Source organism: Protopterus annectens, chromosome 7.part0 (genome assembly GCF_019279795.1).
Source record: "Protopterus annectens isolate FY-2018-M chromosome 7.part0, PAN1.0, whole genome shotgun sequence".
In the NCBI taxonomy this organism is placed as follows: Eukaryota; Metazoa; Chordata; order Ceratodontiformes; family Protopteridae; genus Protopterus; species Protopterus annectens.
This window is the reverse complement of record NC_056739.1, coordinates 126586071-126602758: the sequence shown is the minus strand read 5'-3', so window position 1 is coordinate 126602758 and position 16688 is coordinate 126586071. Positions and strand designations below refer to the sequence as shown.

Here is a 16688-nt window from a genome sequence, read left to right as displayed (position 1 = left end):
TGGTCTCAAGACCGTCTGTTAAATAACACTCCTAGCTTTAAAAAGCTTTTCTGGATAGCTAAGGAATAAAACATTCACAAAATTTAAGAAAATGAAAATTTTTGTTATTCCCCAAAGGGAACTTATCCACCCAGCAAAGAAAAGCACAAGCTAAATGACATGCGCAAGCCTGACGGGAGTGTACTCTTTGGCAACAGTAAAGCTGTAAAGGGCTTCATGCCCAAACTTGTCTTTTAGTCAGCTCAGCTTGAGCTTCTTGACAGTTTGGGTGTATGGAAGGTGTCCTGAAGCTTTGAAAGCTGGTCAGCTGTTATATTTTTAGCAGAAAATAACCCTTATACCTAAGGCTACTTGCAGCAGTGATCAATATGAAGAACATCCAATTATTCAATTTCTTACCTGTACTACAGTCCCAGTAAGATGTTGTCCTGTTCGATTCTCAGCTAAAGCGTCTTCTGTATGGAGACATGCGTGAATGGGCATACCTTCGTTGAAGATTGTGCGTCAGGGCTGGCAACCCGGTACGTAAAAATCTACTGCCAATCACTAGCGGACCGGAGTTCCGCTATGGCAACCCCTAACCAGGAAAAGCCGAAAGATACAACAACTACAGTAATTAATAGCATTAGTAGTTTCTCTTTCACAAGTGCTCTCTGTATACTACACATGCAAATAACTGAGTACCCAGAGTTCTACAGCATACTTTTACTTAACATAGATACAGCTATATATAAATAAATGTTCCAAGTTTCATTGTCAGCAGTTTATTTCCTGGTTTTACAGGGTTAAGCTTTTAGTTAGCTGTATGCTCCATCCTCACACACTCTTCCCAAGAGGTCAATCCACAAACATTGCCTTTCATTTACAACACTGCACGAATTTATGAAGTGAAGCCATGCTGATTTTTTTTTTAGTCACTACTCCCTTCAAGAAGATCTTGACAACTCTTTTAGGGTGCCCACTATCCCTCAGATAATAGACCTCATTTGCCAGTACACTAAGGCTTAGCAAACACTACACACATACGCAAAAACACGCTATGAACTTACTGCTGTCCAAACTGTCATACCACTTTTGACAACAGTACAAAGCTGTAAAAAGATGTGCTTTGATCACTTACTTTTGCCGACCAGTCTGGATTAGCACACATCCAGACGAAAAAAAAAATCCTTTACACATTCTTGCAAGGTATTCCTATCCTCTGGTATTAAATATCATAAAAATCATGCCATTACCTGATAATTGATGTCCATTCCTGCATCCAGCAGGACCTGTACAACAGCACGGTGACCATTCCTTGCTGCCAAGTGCAAAGGTGTGTGTTTCTTTGTGTTGCAGCTTAGCAGGTTGGGATGTGCATTCAGTAATAATTTCACCACCTCTAGCCTTCCATAGAGAGCCGCCAGGTCCAGGGGGGTTTCAAATTTATTGTTTCTCATGGTCGGATCTGTCAACTCGTCCAGAAGAACCTTTACTACGTCCGTGTGGCCATACTGAGCAGCACAGTGCAAAGCAGTCTCATTGTCGTTGTTCTGTTCAAAATGGTTAAAATGTAAAGTAAGCAAAGTAAAATCTTTTTTACATGAGAAAATTAATTTACAGTGAAAACTAATGAACTGTGGAGGAGGTGAGAAAGTGAGCTTGTGTGTATGCATGGGCAGGAGTAAGAAAAAATTAAGCTACTCTATTTAGGATGATTAACTTCATACATTAAATTATTAAAAACTGAAGCGATTAAATTATTACTTATAAACCCTTAACTGATCTTCAAACTTATTAACACGGTAACAAAGAACAATTACTTACCAGAAGAGTGGTTAAGTGAAAAATCTCTTCCAGTCAGGCCACACCCTTACAGCTACAGGCCCTTGGCTGAGGAAACGCTCAGTGATTCAAATGGTTTCAGGCCTATAGTTATAAGAACTGTAGCTGAATGGAGAAGGTGTTAGCAACACAAATCTACCAATGTGCCTAAGTAGCAGTTCATCACTCCTGTGATTTCACTGTTCTAAAACCATTTCCTCGTTCGTTTTCTACAACCAAAGAATATCATCCAGCTATTAATTCACATTTACGAGGAAATCACACTGTGAAATAAATACAAAAAGGTTAATGCCACATTCCTCCTTCTGTCCTAAAAGGCAGATGGGCTTTGGCAGGCCAATGTGATTAGCAGAAAAATAGATAAATGAGTATTTGAGGGGTGGGGTGGAAAACTTCTTGTCAGTACTCAAAAGCCATTTTCTTAATTTGCTCAATACATTAAGAGCTACAGACTAAGCTAATTAATGCTTAGTAATAAAAGTATGTAAAGTAATCCATTTAGTAAAAGTTTATGAAGCAGCAAATGTCCAAATAATTTTTTTTACACTAAAGGTGCATAAAACAGGTTGAATGCCACCAAAAGCTCAGTAAATACAGTACACCTACATTTGAAAATGTCGAACTTTAATAGATCATGGCACTCTTTATAATAAAGACTTTTTTTTTTTAAGTCTTGATGAATGGACGTCACAAGAAAGTGCTACATGTCAGAGCCCGTTTTCATATAGATTTTCAGGATAGTTTAAATTTGTATCATTCTGATGACAACACACTATTCTGCAATCAGTTTCCACCTGAATGTGGGAAACACTACACTTGACATTAAACTGCCACAATTTTCAGTGCAGTTAGAGCATAATGCATGTTGGTCGAAAACAAGCTTCTTGCACTCTTCACTGCATCAAGCAAAGTTAAGCAATTAAAAAGTACTTTTTTACACTTTGAGGTCATTCTTCCTTTCAAAAAGAAAAGTTAAATATGGCAGAAGGCATGCAAAATGAACATATGGACATGAAACACTGCTTTTGTAAATATGGAACAGGAGGTTCAGCACACAAAAACACAGCAGGCAAGCACATGCAACAACAGCAGTGAATGACAACAACACTGAACAAGCTGTTAACATACAGACTGTGCACAAAGAACTACCAAGCAACAGTGCCTTGTCAGATTTTCTTTTCAGCATCCTCATCTCCACACACTCATGCTTAGTGTCTACTCAGCAATCTTATGAGCCTGAGCTGCATATGAGCACAAGCATGGCTTTCTGGGCCACTCCAACATCCCCCACCCTGAAACAGATTGGCTCGAGTACTGTGGCACCTCAAAACCGGTTAGACAAATGTGAAACAAACGGGTTACACCATAGAAATAGCAAGGTGTGGTCAGTATACAGCCATAAGGCAGTGAAGTGACTGATTAAGTCAGCAAGGTAATGGCATGTGAGCATGGAAAATGCTTAATAATATGAACAGCATGCTAGACATGCAGAGCAAACAGAAGTAAAGGGCAAATGCAAAAAAAAAGTGTTTGTTCATACATATAAAAGTTTGTATTATAGATGTCTGTGTGTGTTTATGTATATGTATATATATATATATATATATATATATGTATGTATATGTATATATATATATATATATATATATATATATATATATATGTATGTATATGTATATATATATATATATATATATATATATATATATGTATATATATATATATATATATATATATATATGTATATATATATATATATATATATATATATATATATATATATATATATATATATATATATATATATATATATATATATATATATATATACACACACACACACACATATATATATATATATATATATATATATACATATATACATATATATATATATATATATATATATACACACACACACATATATATATATATATATATATATATATATATACATATATACACACACACACACACACACACACACACACACACACACACACACACACACACACATACAAGATCCGTACAGATGCTCGACTGCATCTTTCACAGAATACCAATTTGGTGAGCATACTTGTGTGAAAGTGCTGTTCACCGAAGCAGCACTTTCACGTAAGTATGCTTGTTGTTCCTGTCGTACTACGGTGCAATAAGGAAAAATTCCCTTTTCCCCACTGTAGTTCGACCTTGGAGTGAGAATATTAAAGTAGGGGGGTGTGGGGGGCTTGCCCCCCTGCATTCAAGTAGATTTAATGGTTTTTTTTTTTTGCTTTTTCTTTCTTTTAACATACTTTAACGAAAGCGCTTTTTCGATGAAAGCACTTTTGTTAAAGTGTGTTCGGTAGTACTGCATTTGGGCTTTTAAACTTTCGTTCAAAAGTCCTAGATCCATATGTGTGTGTGTGTGTGTGTGTTTATATATATATATATATATATATATATATATATATCGTGGTAGTGGTGCTGTGGTAGCATTGTCGCATTCGATTCTCAGCTAGAGCGTCTTCTGTGTGGAGGCATGCGTGAATGGGCGTGCCTTCGTTGAAGGTTGTGCGTCAGGGCTGGTAACTCGGCACGTAAAATTCCCCTACCAAAGATTAGCGGACCGGAGTTCCGCTGTGGCGACCCCTAACCGGGATAAGCCGAAAGACACAACAACAACATATATATATATATATATGTGTGTGTGTATATATATATATATATATATATGTGTGTGTGTGTGTGTGTGTGTGTGTGTATATATATATATATATATATATATATATATATACACACACACACACACACACACACACACACACACACACATGTAAACATGTACATGCTTCTCTCTCATTTCATAATAGCTGAAGCAAAGTAAGCTGAGGTGTCAGCTACTTATTTTTTTTCTGCCCACTCACTTGGGAGCATAACTTTAATCCTCTCAAGGTAGTGTTTAATGCAAATCCAATATAGCAGCCTTCCTACAAAGACTGAAACAGGTATTTCATTGCTGGCAATGATCATTCTTTATCACAGCTGCAGCGACTTAAGTGAGAACAAATAAGGGGATGGGTAATGCAGGGGGGCTTGCCCTCCTGCAAGGATAAATAAAATTTATGTCTGTATGGTTACCATTTGCTCATAAAATGAAATGCTCAAGTTTCAATAATTTATGCACTCAAGCTGTCGTGTACAAGGGGATACCATGAAAATACTGTCAGAGCTCAATTATTTCAGTGAAACTTAAAGGACCCTACAAATACATTCACACATAGGCAATATGAAATGAAAATAAATGAATGTCTACAGCAAAACAGAATAAATATGAATGCACTAAGTTTACAAACCAAGACAAATCAACATTATTTAAATGTCAACCTTGAACATATTTAGAGATCAAATTAAACCTCATAACACTGGGTTAATACGACTTCTCAGGAAGCAGCTTGCACTTATTGATGCTCTTCACTTGTGGTAAGAAAACAAGCAAAGGCTCACCGATTCATAGCCGTGTGCATCTCTGCTGAGACGAGCATCGTGTCGTTATCAAGTCAAACCTCACAGGTGCTGCTTCCCCCTTCAGCCCACATTAGTAAGCACCTACAACCATGGACATGTAGTTTCCGAATGTCTCTAGCCAGCTTGGTTGAAATGGGCATCCCAAGACAAATGTAGCAACTGTCTCAGGTTTACTGCCAACTACGTACTTCTTAAATTGAAACAAAGTGTCACAGATGTACTTATATAATGTTATTGGAGGCAACATGTCACACCACCACACAGTACCTACCGCACATAATATGGACCAAATACATAGACCTACATATGCTGAAGCACTTAAAAGTAAAGCACCTAAACCACAAACGCCTCATAAATGAAACCTAATTAACAAGTAACTTCAGAAACTTTACAAACACTCAGTACATACAGCACCCACCAAGAGACATGCCACTATGGACCTCACAGTCTCAAATCAAAAACAATACAGCAAGCCTACACACAATTCAACATACTAGACAGACCAGACTCCATGGTGAAAAAATCCTGACCCACCCCTCACCAGACTCTGTAAAGACAGGGTCACTATTAGTCATTTACTGTGTGTCAAGATTTACCACATCACGAATGCACTCAAGAGCCTAAATCACATATTTTACAGTCATAGTACATGTGGGAGTAAATGACCTGACCTATACCTCCCTGGACTATCTAAAGAGAAAGATATGATGACGCTCTCTGATGTGACAGAGGCAGTTATGTACCTAGCCTCAAGCGGTATTTTGGTTAAGCTTCTGGCTTATTCAAGGGAGGTCCAGCATACGTATAAATAAATATAAATAAAAGTCTGATGGGAGTCAGACAGTCTTAACTGCTTTGTCAAGCATGGAATGCACCCATCTCCATAAAACTTTTGTATACTAGTTAAAATCTTGCCCACTACCCTGATACCATCACGGACTTTCCAGAGGACACCTGGATCCTTCAAAATAGCTTGTGCCTTAATCAGAGACCTGAGAAACTGTGTGGACAAACTGCCCTTCAATCAACATGTATTCACTATTGTAACATCGTCCTTTTTTACTGCACAGCTTATTAGTAAAGAAAATTGTGTCTAGGTCCAGGGATATGATCATGCCATTGCACTAGTCACTGCCTGAATCATAAGAACTACACTACTATCTCAAAACCCTGTCCCTCTTTTCAGTATCACAGAGGCTACTGAGGAGCGATCACTGCCTCCCGAAGAGCCTCAGACAATTCTCTCTAATCTACTGAAAACCTGCAAGTCCAATGGCGGAATAAACACCAACTCAAGAGACTTTAAATTTTCTGCAACATAACTAGAACATGACAGACGGATAGATATACATCACAGAGAATACCATTTCTTTTGAATGGTCTTCCTCTCTACAAAAAGGAGAGTGCTTCCCTTACTCTATGCAAATCTTATTCATTCCTGCCTAGGAGCCTTACCAGCCTGTTTCCCTTATGGGAAAATTTGGGTGGAAGGGAGCAGAAAACATTTCAGGTCCAATGGAGTGGCCTACCCAGTGGCATAGAGGTCCTCAGTCCCAACTATTGTTCCCTTGAGCTCCACTTCATGCTGCCTGCTGCAGGAAGTGTGCTTCTATAAATGCAATACCTAATGGATTCTCTAGGTGACAATGATATAATGGGTCACAGCCACTTCCATCCTCCCAGGAATGAGAGAACAGAGCCAGCAAAAGCCGCTCACTCACATCCTCCCTGATACAGCTCTTCCAGCATCCTAAAATGAGCTAGCTGAGCCAAACAGCAGCCATTCACTCCCATCCACTCCATTACAGATCTTTCAGCATCCAAGAATGAGTGAGCTTAGCCAGCAGCAACCACTCACCCACATGATCCCATATACAGCTCTCCAGCACCCAAGAATGAGCAAACTGAGCAAGCAGGAGCCGCTCACTCCCATCATCCCCAACGCAGCCCTTCCAGCACCTAAGAATGAGTGAGAGCTCAGTCAGCAGCTGCTACTCACTCCCATCATCCCTGACACAGCTCTTCCAGCACCCAAATCACTAACCAAAACAGAATCATCTGGATCATAAACAGTTCTGTGCAACATGCTAAAGAACCTGCAAGAAAATACTCCTAAAAATTCTGTTACACACCTTCAATATAATGAGCAAAATTTAACTTTCAAGGTAGTTTTAACTATCAGGATGTGGTCAAGATTTAAGAGTGATTAGTACCTGTGGTGTAGTAACAAGCCTGCTGCTGTTAGAACAGATTATCAACTACGGAACACAATCCAGTTTCAGCAGCTCATGTCACCATTAGACCTTACTAATTTGATAATTATCTTCTGCCCTTCCATCAATGCTACAATAATGCATGCCACTTCAGCCTTGTGTCTACTGACCTGGCCTGACTGCAAAAGGATACAGAACTCAGTGGCCAGGTTTCTGTCTGGCACTTCCCTGCATCTACCTCATTACACCTGCACTGAAAAATTTTTATTGTCTGGATAGGTCAATTATAAAGATTCAAGTTTTCATATTCCATGTCCTATACAAAGGTTGGGGCCAGTGTATGAAAAACAGCTCTACCTGCAATACTCTACAGCAAGGGCTCACAGATCAGTTGGTGAGGAACTGCCAGTTGTTTCTAGGATGTACAAGAGACTTCTGCAAGCTTGGCAAAAACTTACCTATCTGAAGTCCTTTGAAAGCAACTATGTCCATGACATAGGCTAGCATGTCTTGGTTTAAATGCCCTTTAAATATTTCTTCAAGAGAGTACACTTAAAACCACTACAATAGTAAATGTTTACTGTATTAAAGAAATTTAAATTGTATTGTGTACATTACTGCCAAGCTTTTGCATCTTTTTCAGTTTGATTCTTGGATTTATAAGTCATGGTTAGGTTAAAGCACCTGGGCCGCGGTGGTGCAGCGGTTAGCGTTGCCACCTCACAGCAAGAGGTTCTCTGGTTCGATTCTCGGCTGGGGTGCCTTCTGTGCAGAGTCTGCATGTCCTCCCTGTGGTTGCGTGGGTTTCCTCCGGGTACTCCGGTTTTCTCCCACATCCCAAAGACATGCTGTAGGTGGATTGGACACTCCAAATTGGCTCTAGGTGTGCATGTGTGTGCCTTCTGTGGAAGGTTGGGCGCCAGGTTGGCACCTTAGCACCGTAAAACTCCAATGCCAATCATGAGCAGATGGGTGATCCAATGTGGCGACCCTTAACCGGGAAAAGCCGAAAGAAGAAGTCAGGTTAAAGCACCTAAATAAATTTCAAGTGTTCATTTACTGTTTATAGTGTATGGATCTTACATAATGTAAACGATCTTAACATCCAAACGTGTCAGTAGTTTTTTCAATTTGAAGTTCCCACTTGACTTCCAAGAGAGACTACTGTGTGGTGACTGCTGATGTGATGCAGGCAGTGCGGCATCAGAATACTACAACACATCAGTTTACAGCTACAGCAAATGAGCTCCATGAACAAATGACATAAAGGGCACGTTTAATAGAATCAGCAGTTAACTACAACAGATGGGGCTATTGGAAGCTATCTATACAAAGCAGTAATTTGTTTATTTCACTAAAGAATCTCATTCCCTCCAGTACAGCTCTTTTGATTGTATACCTTTAACTCCTAGTGGGTGTGGCTTGAGCCTTTAAAAAATGAAGTTATCACCCTGTTGTTCCAACACATACTCACTGACAGAGATCAAATATCAATACAATTGTATTTGCCATCATGTATGCTTCAAGATCAAATATTCTGATCCCTTGTACGTAGCATGGTTTGGAATTATTAATACAAATATGAACAATCAATATTTGATGCCTAGAGGTGCAGTAGGAGGTAACTGCAGAAACGCCTGGAGGCATCACTCGCCTGTAATGAGTAAAAAAAAAAAAAAAAAAAAAAAAAAAATTGTGTGTACTCACCACAACGTTCCATCTGAGTTGCTTTTCGTATGTCTTCAACCTGTGGGACCAGGATCCGGCACAGATCCGATTCGGCCGCATACTCCAGCATCAGATCCAAGCTCTAAGTTCCTCCCCTACCGTAATGCCCCTGCCTCTCTCCTCCCCTCAGATCGAGTTTTTTTGAAGAATAGCAGCACCCCAACCTAGACCGTATGCCTATAAACCTGGCATCTTCCTAAGACTCAAGAGGGAAACTAGCCAAAACATAGAGGGGCTATGTCTCTTCCATATGTCTACTACACAGCCCACAGAAAGCAGGGGGAAGGAGGGAGGGATAGTTGAAGACAAATTAAACCAACAACTCTGATGGAACGTTATGGTGAGTACATAACTTTTTTTTTACCTGAAGTTTTTTTTCATTTGATCTTCAACCTGTGGGACAGAGTCCCCAGCTACCCGAAAACCCTGGGTGGTCCTCATGGAAGGATGTTCTGGAGCACAGCTGAGCCAATGGATGCCCTGCCCCTGGAAAGAAGGTCCAATTTATAATGGGAGATACAGTGGATATAAAAAGTTTACACACCCGTGTTAAAATGCCAGGTTTTTGTGATGTAAAAAAAATGAGACCACAAGAAATCATTTCAAAACTTTTCCTACCTTTAATGTGACCTACAATCTGTACAATTCAATTGAAAAACAAACAAATCTGTTAGGAGAAAAATAAAAATAATAAACTCACAATAAGCTGGTTGCATAGGTGTACACACCCTTTAACACTTTGTTGAAGAACCTTTTGATTTAACTACAGCATTCAGTCTTCTTGGATACACACCTGCCATCAATTAGAGAGACACTGATTAACACCAAATAAAGTTCAGCTGTCATAGTATTTACTCAGGTGCCTGCAATAGCAAAAGCCATGGTTCACAGACAGCTTACAAAGCATCAAAGGGATCTCATTGTTGAAAGGTACGAGTCAGAAGAAAGGTAAAAAAAATGTACACAGCATTGGATATACCATGGAATACAGTGAAGATGGTCATCAAAAAGTGGAGAAAATATGGGACAACAGTGATGTTGCAATGAACAGGACATCCCTCCAAAATTGATGAAAAGACTAGATGAACATTGGTCAGGGAGGCTGCCAAGACACCTACAGCAAAACTGAGGAGCTGCAGGAATTTCTGGCAAGTACTGGTTGTGTACTACATAGGTTCATAGGTTCATACTAGGCTATCTGCCCTAGGGCATTTATAAGCCTAACCAGAGTGTGTTTGGCTTTCGCCACCCATTTTAAATTAATTTTGCTATGCCCTTTTTCGATGTTAGTATACTGTGCCTCTGTCTAACAGTGACACAGAAGTGATACCGGGGGTAAACCTACAATCTCCCATCCACTCATCAAGATTCCTCTTGAAGAGAGTCAATGAGGGACTCTGCCTAACCTGAACTGGGATTTTATTCCAGAGTGAAGGCAGCCTCTGGGTTATGAATCTGTCTCTCCAGCATGTCCTATTTATTTCAGTGCTGAGGTTCAAGTCTCTCGAGCGCGTAGCTCGATGGAATTTGGATTTTCTGAGGTGCAGCATGTCCATTAATTCCGGGTTGGACATGGCTTTATATGTAAGGCACAGATCGCCTCTGAGCAGGCGGTATGCCACTGAGTAGAGCTGGAGTTTCTTTAACCGGGCAGCATATGGCATCTGTTTGAGCCCTATGATCCTCTTGGTGAGGTACTTTTGGGGTCTTTCCAGTTGCTGCAGGTGTCTGGTAAGGTACATCCCAAAGGGGCATTGTACTCAATTATGGGCCTGATGAGGCATGAGTAAAGAGGCACGATGACCTCCCCTGATCTAGATGTGAATCCCTTCATGATTAGGTGGGCTATATAAAATGTTTTTCTAACCACTTTGGCCAAGTGGTTGTCAAATGAGAGATTGCTATCAACTTGGGTCCTAGGTCCCTAATTACTTCTTCTGTACTTAATGGATTACCACCTATGTGGTAATTTGTGGGCACTGTTTTTGCCAAAGGGGATGACTATACACTTTTTGACGTTTAGCTTAAGGCCATGGCTCTGGCACCAGTTGTCTGTTTCTATGAGGCCCTTTTGGAGGATGCTTGTGTCAGCTGGAGAGTCTATTATGGCGCCCAGTTTGCAGTCATCTGCGAACTTAGTCAGCCACAGTCCTTCCATGCTGGCCTGTACCTCAGAGAAATATATACCGAAGAAGAGAGGTCCCAGGACTGAGCCTTGTGGGATGCCACTTGCAACTGGTTTGGAGTCTGACATGGCTCCAGCAATTCTAACCATGTGGGTTCTGTCCTTGAGCCAGTTTGCAACCCATCTAGTGACATAGGGGTTTATATTTAAGCTGGTGAGCTTATCGATAATGCCCGAGTGGGGTATTGAATCTAAAGCTTTTGCGAGGTCCAGGTAGGCTGTGTGGATCACCTTCCCCTCGTCAATGGCCTTGGTGACTGTTTCAAAGAAATCAACCAGGTTTAAGAGGCAGGATCTGCCCTTAAAGCCGAACTGGGTAGGATCCAGTGTCTGTAGGTCCCCAATATCTTTATTTATGAGGTCCATGATGATCCTTTCCATAGCTTTGCAGACCAAGCTAGTCAGGCTTATGGGGCGATAGTTTCCAGGATCCGTTGAGACACCACCTTTGTGGAGAGGGACAACTGTTGCTGTACGCCACTCTTTGGGTACATATCCTGTAGTAAGGCTGAGATTGAACAGTAGTTTTATGTTTGGGTTTAGCTCTTCTTGGAGTTCATGTAGGACGCAGCCCGGGACACCATCTGGTCCCACTGATGCTGTGTTTTTTGCTTTGGAGAGGACAGCTCTTACCTGAGCATCTGAGATGTCAGGGGGGCAGCACTCTGCTGGGATAAATATTTGCCATTTTGGTGGGGGGGGGGAGAAAAGTTTGCGCTGAACCTGTCAGCTAGGATGTTGGCAATGTCTGTGGGTTCAGTGTATTTTTTGTCATTTTGGACTAATTCTGAGCATATCTGGGAATTCCCACCCAGGTTCCTAACATAACTAAAGAAAGCCTTGTGATTATCCTTAGTGTTCTGTGCAATTTTTCTCTCGAAGCTGGCCTTAGACTATTTTATGAGTGCCCGTAGTTTTTTGCTAATACTGATCAGAGATGCCCTCCCTTTTTGGGATTTTGCTCTATCATGTAGTAGCTTCCTCCTTCTATTGTATAGTTTGTTTATGGCTGGGGTCCACCAGACAGGACGTTTGCCTTTGAAGGATTGGGTCTTGGTTTTATTTGGGATTGCATGATCCATGCATTCCTGAAGGTGTTCATAGAATGCGTTTATAAAGGATTCTGTGGTCTGGGCCGTATTTTCCACAGGCCCGGGGGCTTTGAAGGATTCCACCTCGGTTTTGAGGAGTGTGAAATTTGCTTTAGAGAAGTTTTTCACTGTGGTTTTCTGGGCAGGGGGTGGAGTAGGGATGTGACTATCCAGTGAGATTAGTTTATGGTCTGACCTTACCAGTGAGGGATACACTTCTGGTCTGGAGCATAGAGTCCCCATGTTGGTGATGATCAGGTCCAGTATGTTTTCCCCTCTTGTGGGAGTGGTAACAAGTTGTTCCATAGCATTTGAGTTTATAAATTCTAGGAACCTTTGGGCTAGGGTTTTGGAGCTAGAGTATTGCTCCCAGTCTATGTTTGGGTAGTTGAAGTCACCCAATATAATGGTGTTTGGAGAGACCTTCATATTTTCCAGTGTTCTCAGGAAGGCCAAGTGGGGTTCCTGGGTTTGGGAGGGTGGTCTGTAGCAGGCTTTAAACTGGAAGGCAGTTTTACCCACTGTTAGTTGCACATGGATAGTCTCTGATGCTTCGTGCTGTGCCACCATTGAGGTGTGGGTATGTTTGATAAATATCGATACTCCCCCCATGTCACAACAATCTCCCGTGTTTTCCATATGTCTGGGCTATGGGGTAGGGTTGCAAGATGAAAGCCTTTTCTTACACAGAAAAACATCTAGGCCTGGCTAAAATTTACAAAACAATACATCACATCTCCCAAAAGCATGTGGGAAAATGTGTTATGGTCTGATGAACCAAGGCTGAACTTTTTGGCCACAATTACAAAAGGTACGTTTGGCGCAAAAACAACACTTAGCATCACCAAAAGAACACCATCCCCATAGTGAAGCATGGTGGTGGCAGTGTCATGCTTTGGGGTTGCTTTTCTTCAGTTGGAACTGGGGCGTTAGTCAAGGTGCAGGGAAATTATGAACAGATCCAAATACCAGTCACTTTTGGCCTAAAACCTTCAGGTGTCTGCTAGAAAGCTGAAGATGAAGAGGAATTTCACCTTTCAACACAACAATGAACCCAAGCCTACATCCAAATCAACAAAACAATGGCTTCACCAGAAGAAAATAAGTTGTTATGTACTCACCATAACGTTCCATCTGGGTAGGTATCTTCATTTGTCTGCAACCTTTGGGATACGGATCCGATCTCGTATCCGTGCCGGCAACTTTTACCACAGCATAGATCCGAGCTCCTAGCTCCTCCCTTTACCCATAATCCCCTGCCAATCCTAACTGACCTCAGATCAAGTTTGCCTGATATAAGCATTGTTATTGTGCCCCGGAAGGGGCTTATCCAAGACAGATCCTATAGGTCAGGGGGAAGGAGGGGGGGGGGATGGTTGCAGACAAATGAAGATACCTACTCAGATGGAACGTTATGGTGAGTACATAACTTCTTAATCTGAAGTAGGTACTTCATTTGTCAGCAACCTTTGGGACAGAGTCCCCAGCTACCTGAATCCTGGGTGGCCTTTATGGAAGAACATTCCGGAGCACTGCAGAGCCAAAGGACGCCCTACCTCTGGAGACAACATCCAGTTTGTACTGGCTGATAAAGGTATGAGATGAGGCCCAAGTGGCTGCGGAACAAATAACATCTAAGGGAACCCTAGATTTAAAAGCCGCCGAAGTAGCGACGGCCCTAGTAGAATGAGCTCTGACTCCCTGAGGTGCAGGCCTTCCCGAACTCTGATACGTTAAGAGGATACAACTAGCTATCCACCGTGATAGTGTAACTTTAGAAATTGACTTGCCTAAACTTGTTTTGGCAAAGGAGACAAACAACTGGTCAGATTGCCTATGACCAGCAGTTCGATGAATATAAAAACGTAATTGTCTGTGCACATCCAAGGAATGCGGTTTGTACTCTCCTTTGTTCTGGTAATGGGGAAAGAACACGGGAAGATTAATAGATTGATTAATATTAGCTTCCGAAGACACCTTAGGCAGAAAGGACAGATTGATCCCGAGGTAAACTCTATCTGGATGGAAGGATAAATACGGCGGTTTAACACATAGAGCCTGAACTTCAGAGACCCTTTTAGCTGAAGTAATGGCCACTAAGAAGGCCGTCTTCCAAGAGAGATATTTAAGATCAACCGTGGCCGCCGGCTTGAAAGGGGGGGGCTAGTCAAGGCTTGGAGAACCAAAGACAAATCCCATGGGGGTACTACCTCCCTGACCGGAGGCCTGAGAAGGAAAGTACCCTTGAGGAAAGCTTTACAAAGCTTGGAAGTAATTAGAGGGCCCGATTCATGCCCTACATGATAATGCGAAATCGCTGCCAGTTGTACCTTGACTGTAGAGCAGCTAGCCCCTTGATGAAAAAGGGTAGTTAAAAAATCCAAAACCGACGTGAGAGGCGCCGTGAAAGGATCCAAGTGATGGTGCTCCGCCCAGATGGAGAAACGTTTCCACTTGCTTCGGTAGACTCTTCTGGTGGAAGGTTTATGTGCTGCTACTAGGATGGCTTTGACTGGTGAGGAGATTCCGGGAGTCCTAATCAGGAGTGGAACTGGAGCAACCAAGCAGTCAGCTTGAGGTTGACCAGGTTGGGGGCCGGAAGACCCAGAGGGTGGGTAATAAGATCCGGAAGTGGATCCAGAATCCATGGTGGATGAATTAGGTGAGACTACAGGTACGGGAACCATGTTTGACGAAGCCAGAATGTGGCAATGAGGATCATTTTGCTCCCCAGCCAACTGGCTTTCTGTAAGAGTTTCAGCATCATGGACAAAGGAGGGTAAGCGTAAAGGAGACCGGGAGGCCAAGCATGTACTAGACAGTCTCTCGGGGACTCCCCCTGAGGGGGGATTAGAGCAAAGTAACTGTTGCATTTGGTATTTGAAGGAGAGGCAAAAAGATCACAACAGGGTTGCCCCCATTGGGCAAATATTTGTTTCGCTACTAGAGGATTGAGAGACCATTCGTACGGAGTCAGAATCGAACGCCTGAGCCTGTCTGCTAGGATGCTGGACCGTCCCGGAATGTGCGTTGCAATAAGAAAGCGGTTGGTGGAAATCGCCCATTCCCACACTCTCATGGCCTTGCGACAAAGAGGATAAGACCTGGTTCCCCCCTGTTTGTTGATGTACCAGACCAGACAACTGACATGTTGTCCGTTTGTACTGCAATCGTCCCAATCAGGAGAAGGCTGTGAAGTGCCTGCAACGTCAAAAGCACCGGCCTCATCTCTAGGAAATTGATATGCAAAGAGGTCTCTGTCGTTCCACGTGCCTTGGACCGTTCTGCCTGAATAGTGCCCCCCCACCCCAGGCGAGAGGCGTCCGTGGTCACTGTGGCGATGGGGGAAGGCATTGAAAATGGTCGTCCCGTGTGGAGACTCGGGGACCGGAGCCACCACATGAGCGACCCTCTGCAAGCCCTGCTTAGGGGAATAGGATGGAACAGGGGGCTGTGAGACAGGGACCATTGTACTTGGAGGGTCCACTGCAGGACCCTCATATTTAGGCGGGCTAGGGGCAGTAGAGGAATAGCTGCCGCCATGGACCCTAGAGCCCTCAGGATCAAGTCTGCAGGTGGAGCAGGAAGTATGAGAAAGTACAGTTTTGTACCTACCATAAATGTAGATGTTCGAGTGCTAATACAGCTGCAGTAATCACAAATGGGTTTTCTGCCATCAGGCGGGTCCTCGGTCGGCCGAATTCCAAAGTCTAGGTCCGGCGTCGGTTGTTGTCGCTTCTTTCCTGACGTCAGTGAGGCAGGGTATATAAGACACAGCTGACGCCATTTTCTTCAGTCTTTCTTGCCCCAGATGTCAGGTGCCCCCAGAAGGAAGGCAATACATAAATTATATTTATATATATGCAATGCAATATAAACAAAAAACAGAAGTTGCAAGCAAATATACCATTGAAGGATAACCCAATCAGGTTGTATCAAGAGGGGTTAGGCCCTAGGCCTTTACCAAGAGGGGAAGGAGGGAGGGTAACCTGTACTGCAGCTGTATTAGCACTCTAACATCTAAATTTATGGTAGGTACAAAACTGTACTATGTTCATCGTGCATACAGCTGCAGTAATCACAAATGGGTAGAATCCCAAAGCTACGCACAGGGTGGTAGGCACTAGGTGGAACTAGGAT

The 16688-nt window shown here is 42.3% G+C and overlaps 1 protein-coding gene across 1 annotated transcript in view; it reads right to left on the bottom strand.

Annotated features, from left to right (window-relative positions):
• ANKS1A (ankyrin repeat and sterile alpha motif domain containing 1A) overlaps nucleotides 1-16688 on the bottom strand; it is a 3005277-nt gene that overhangs the window by 2536864 nt on the left and 451725 nt on the right. Inside the window, exon 5 of the mRNA XM_044076145.1 lies at nucleotides 1236-1532. Coding sequence (XP_043932080.1) covers nucleotides 1236-1532 — 297 coding nt within the window. The remainder of the gene's footprint in view (nucleotides 1-1235; nucleotides 1533-16688) is intronic.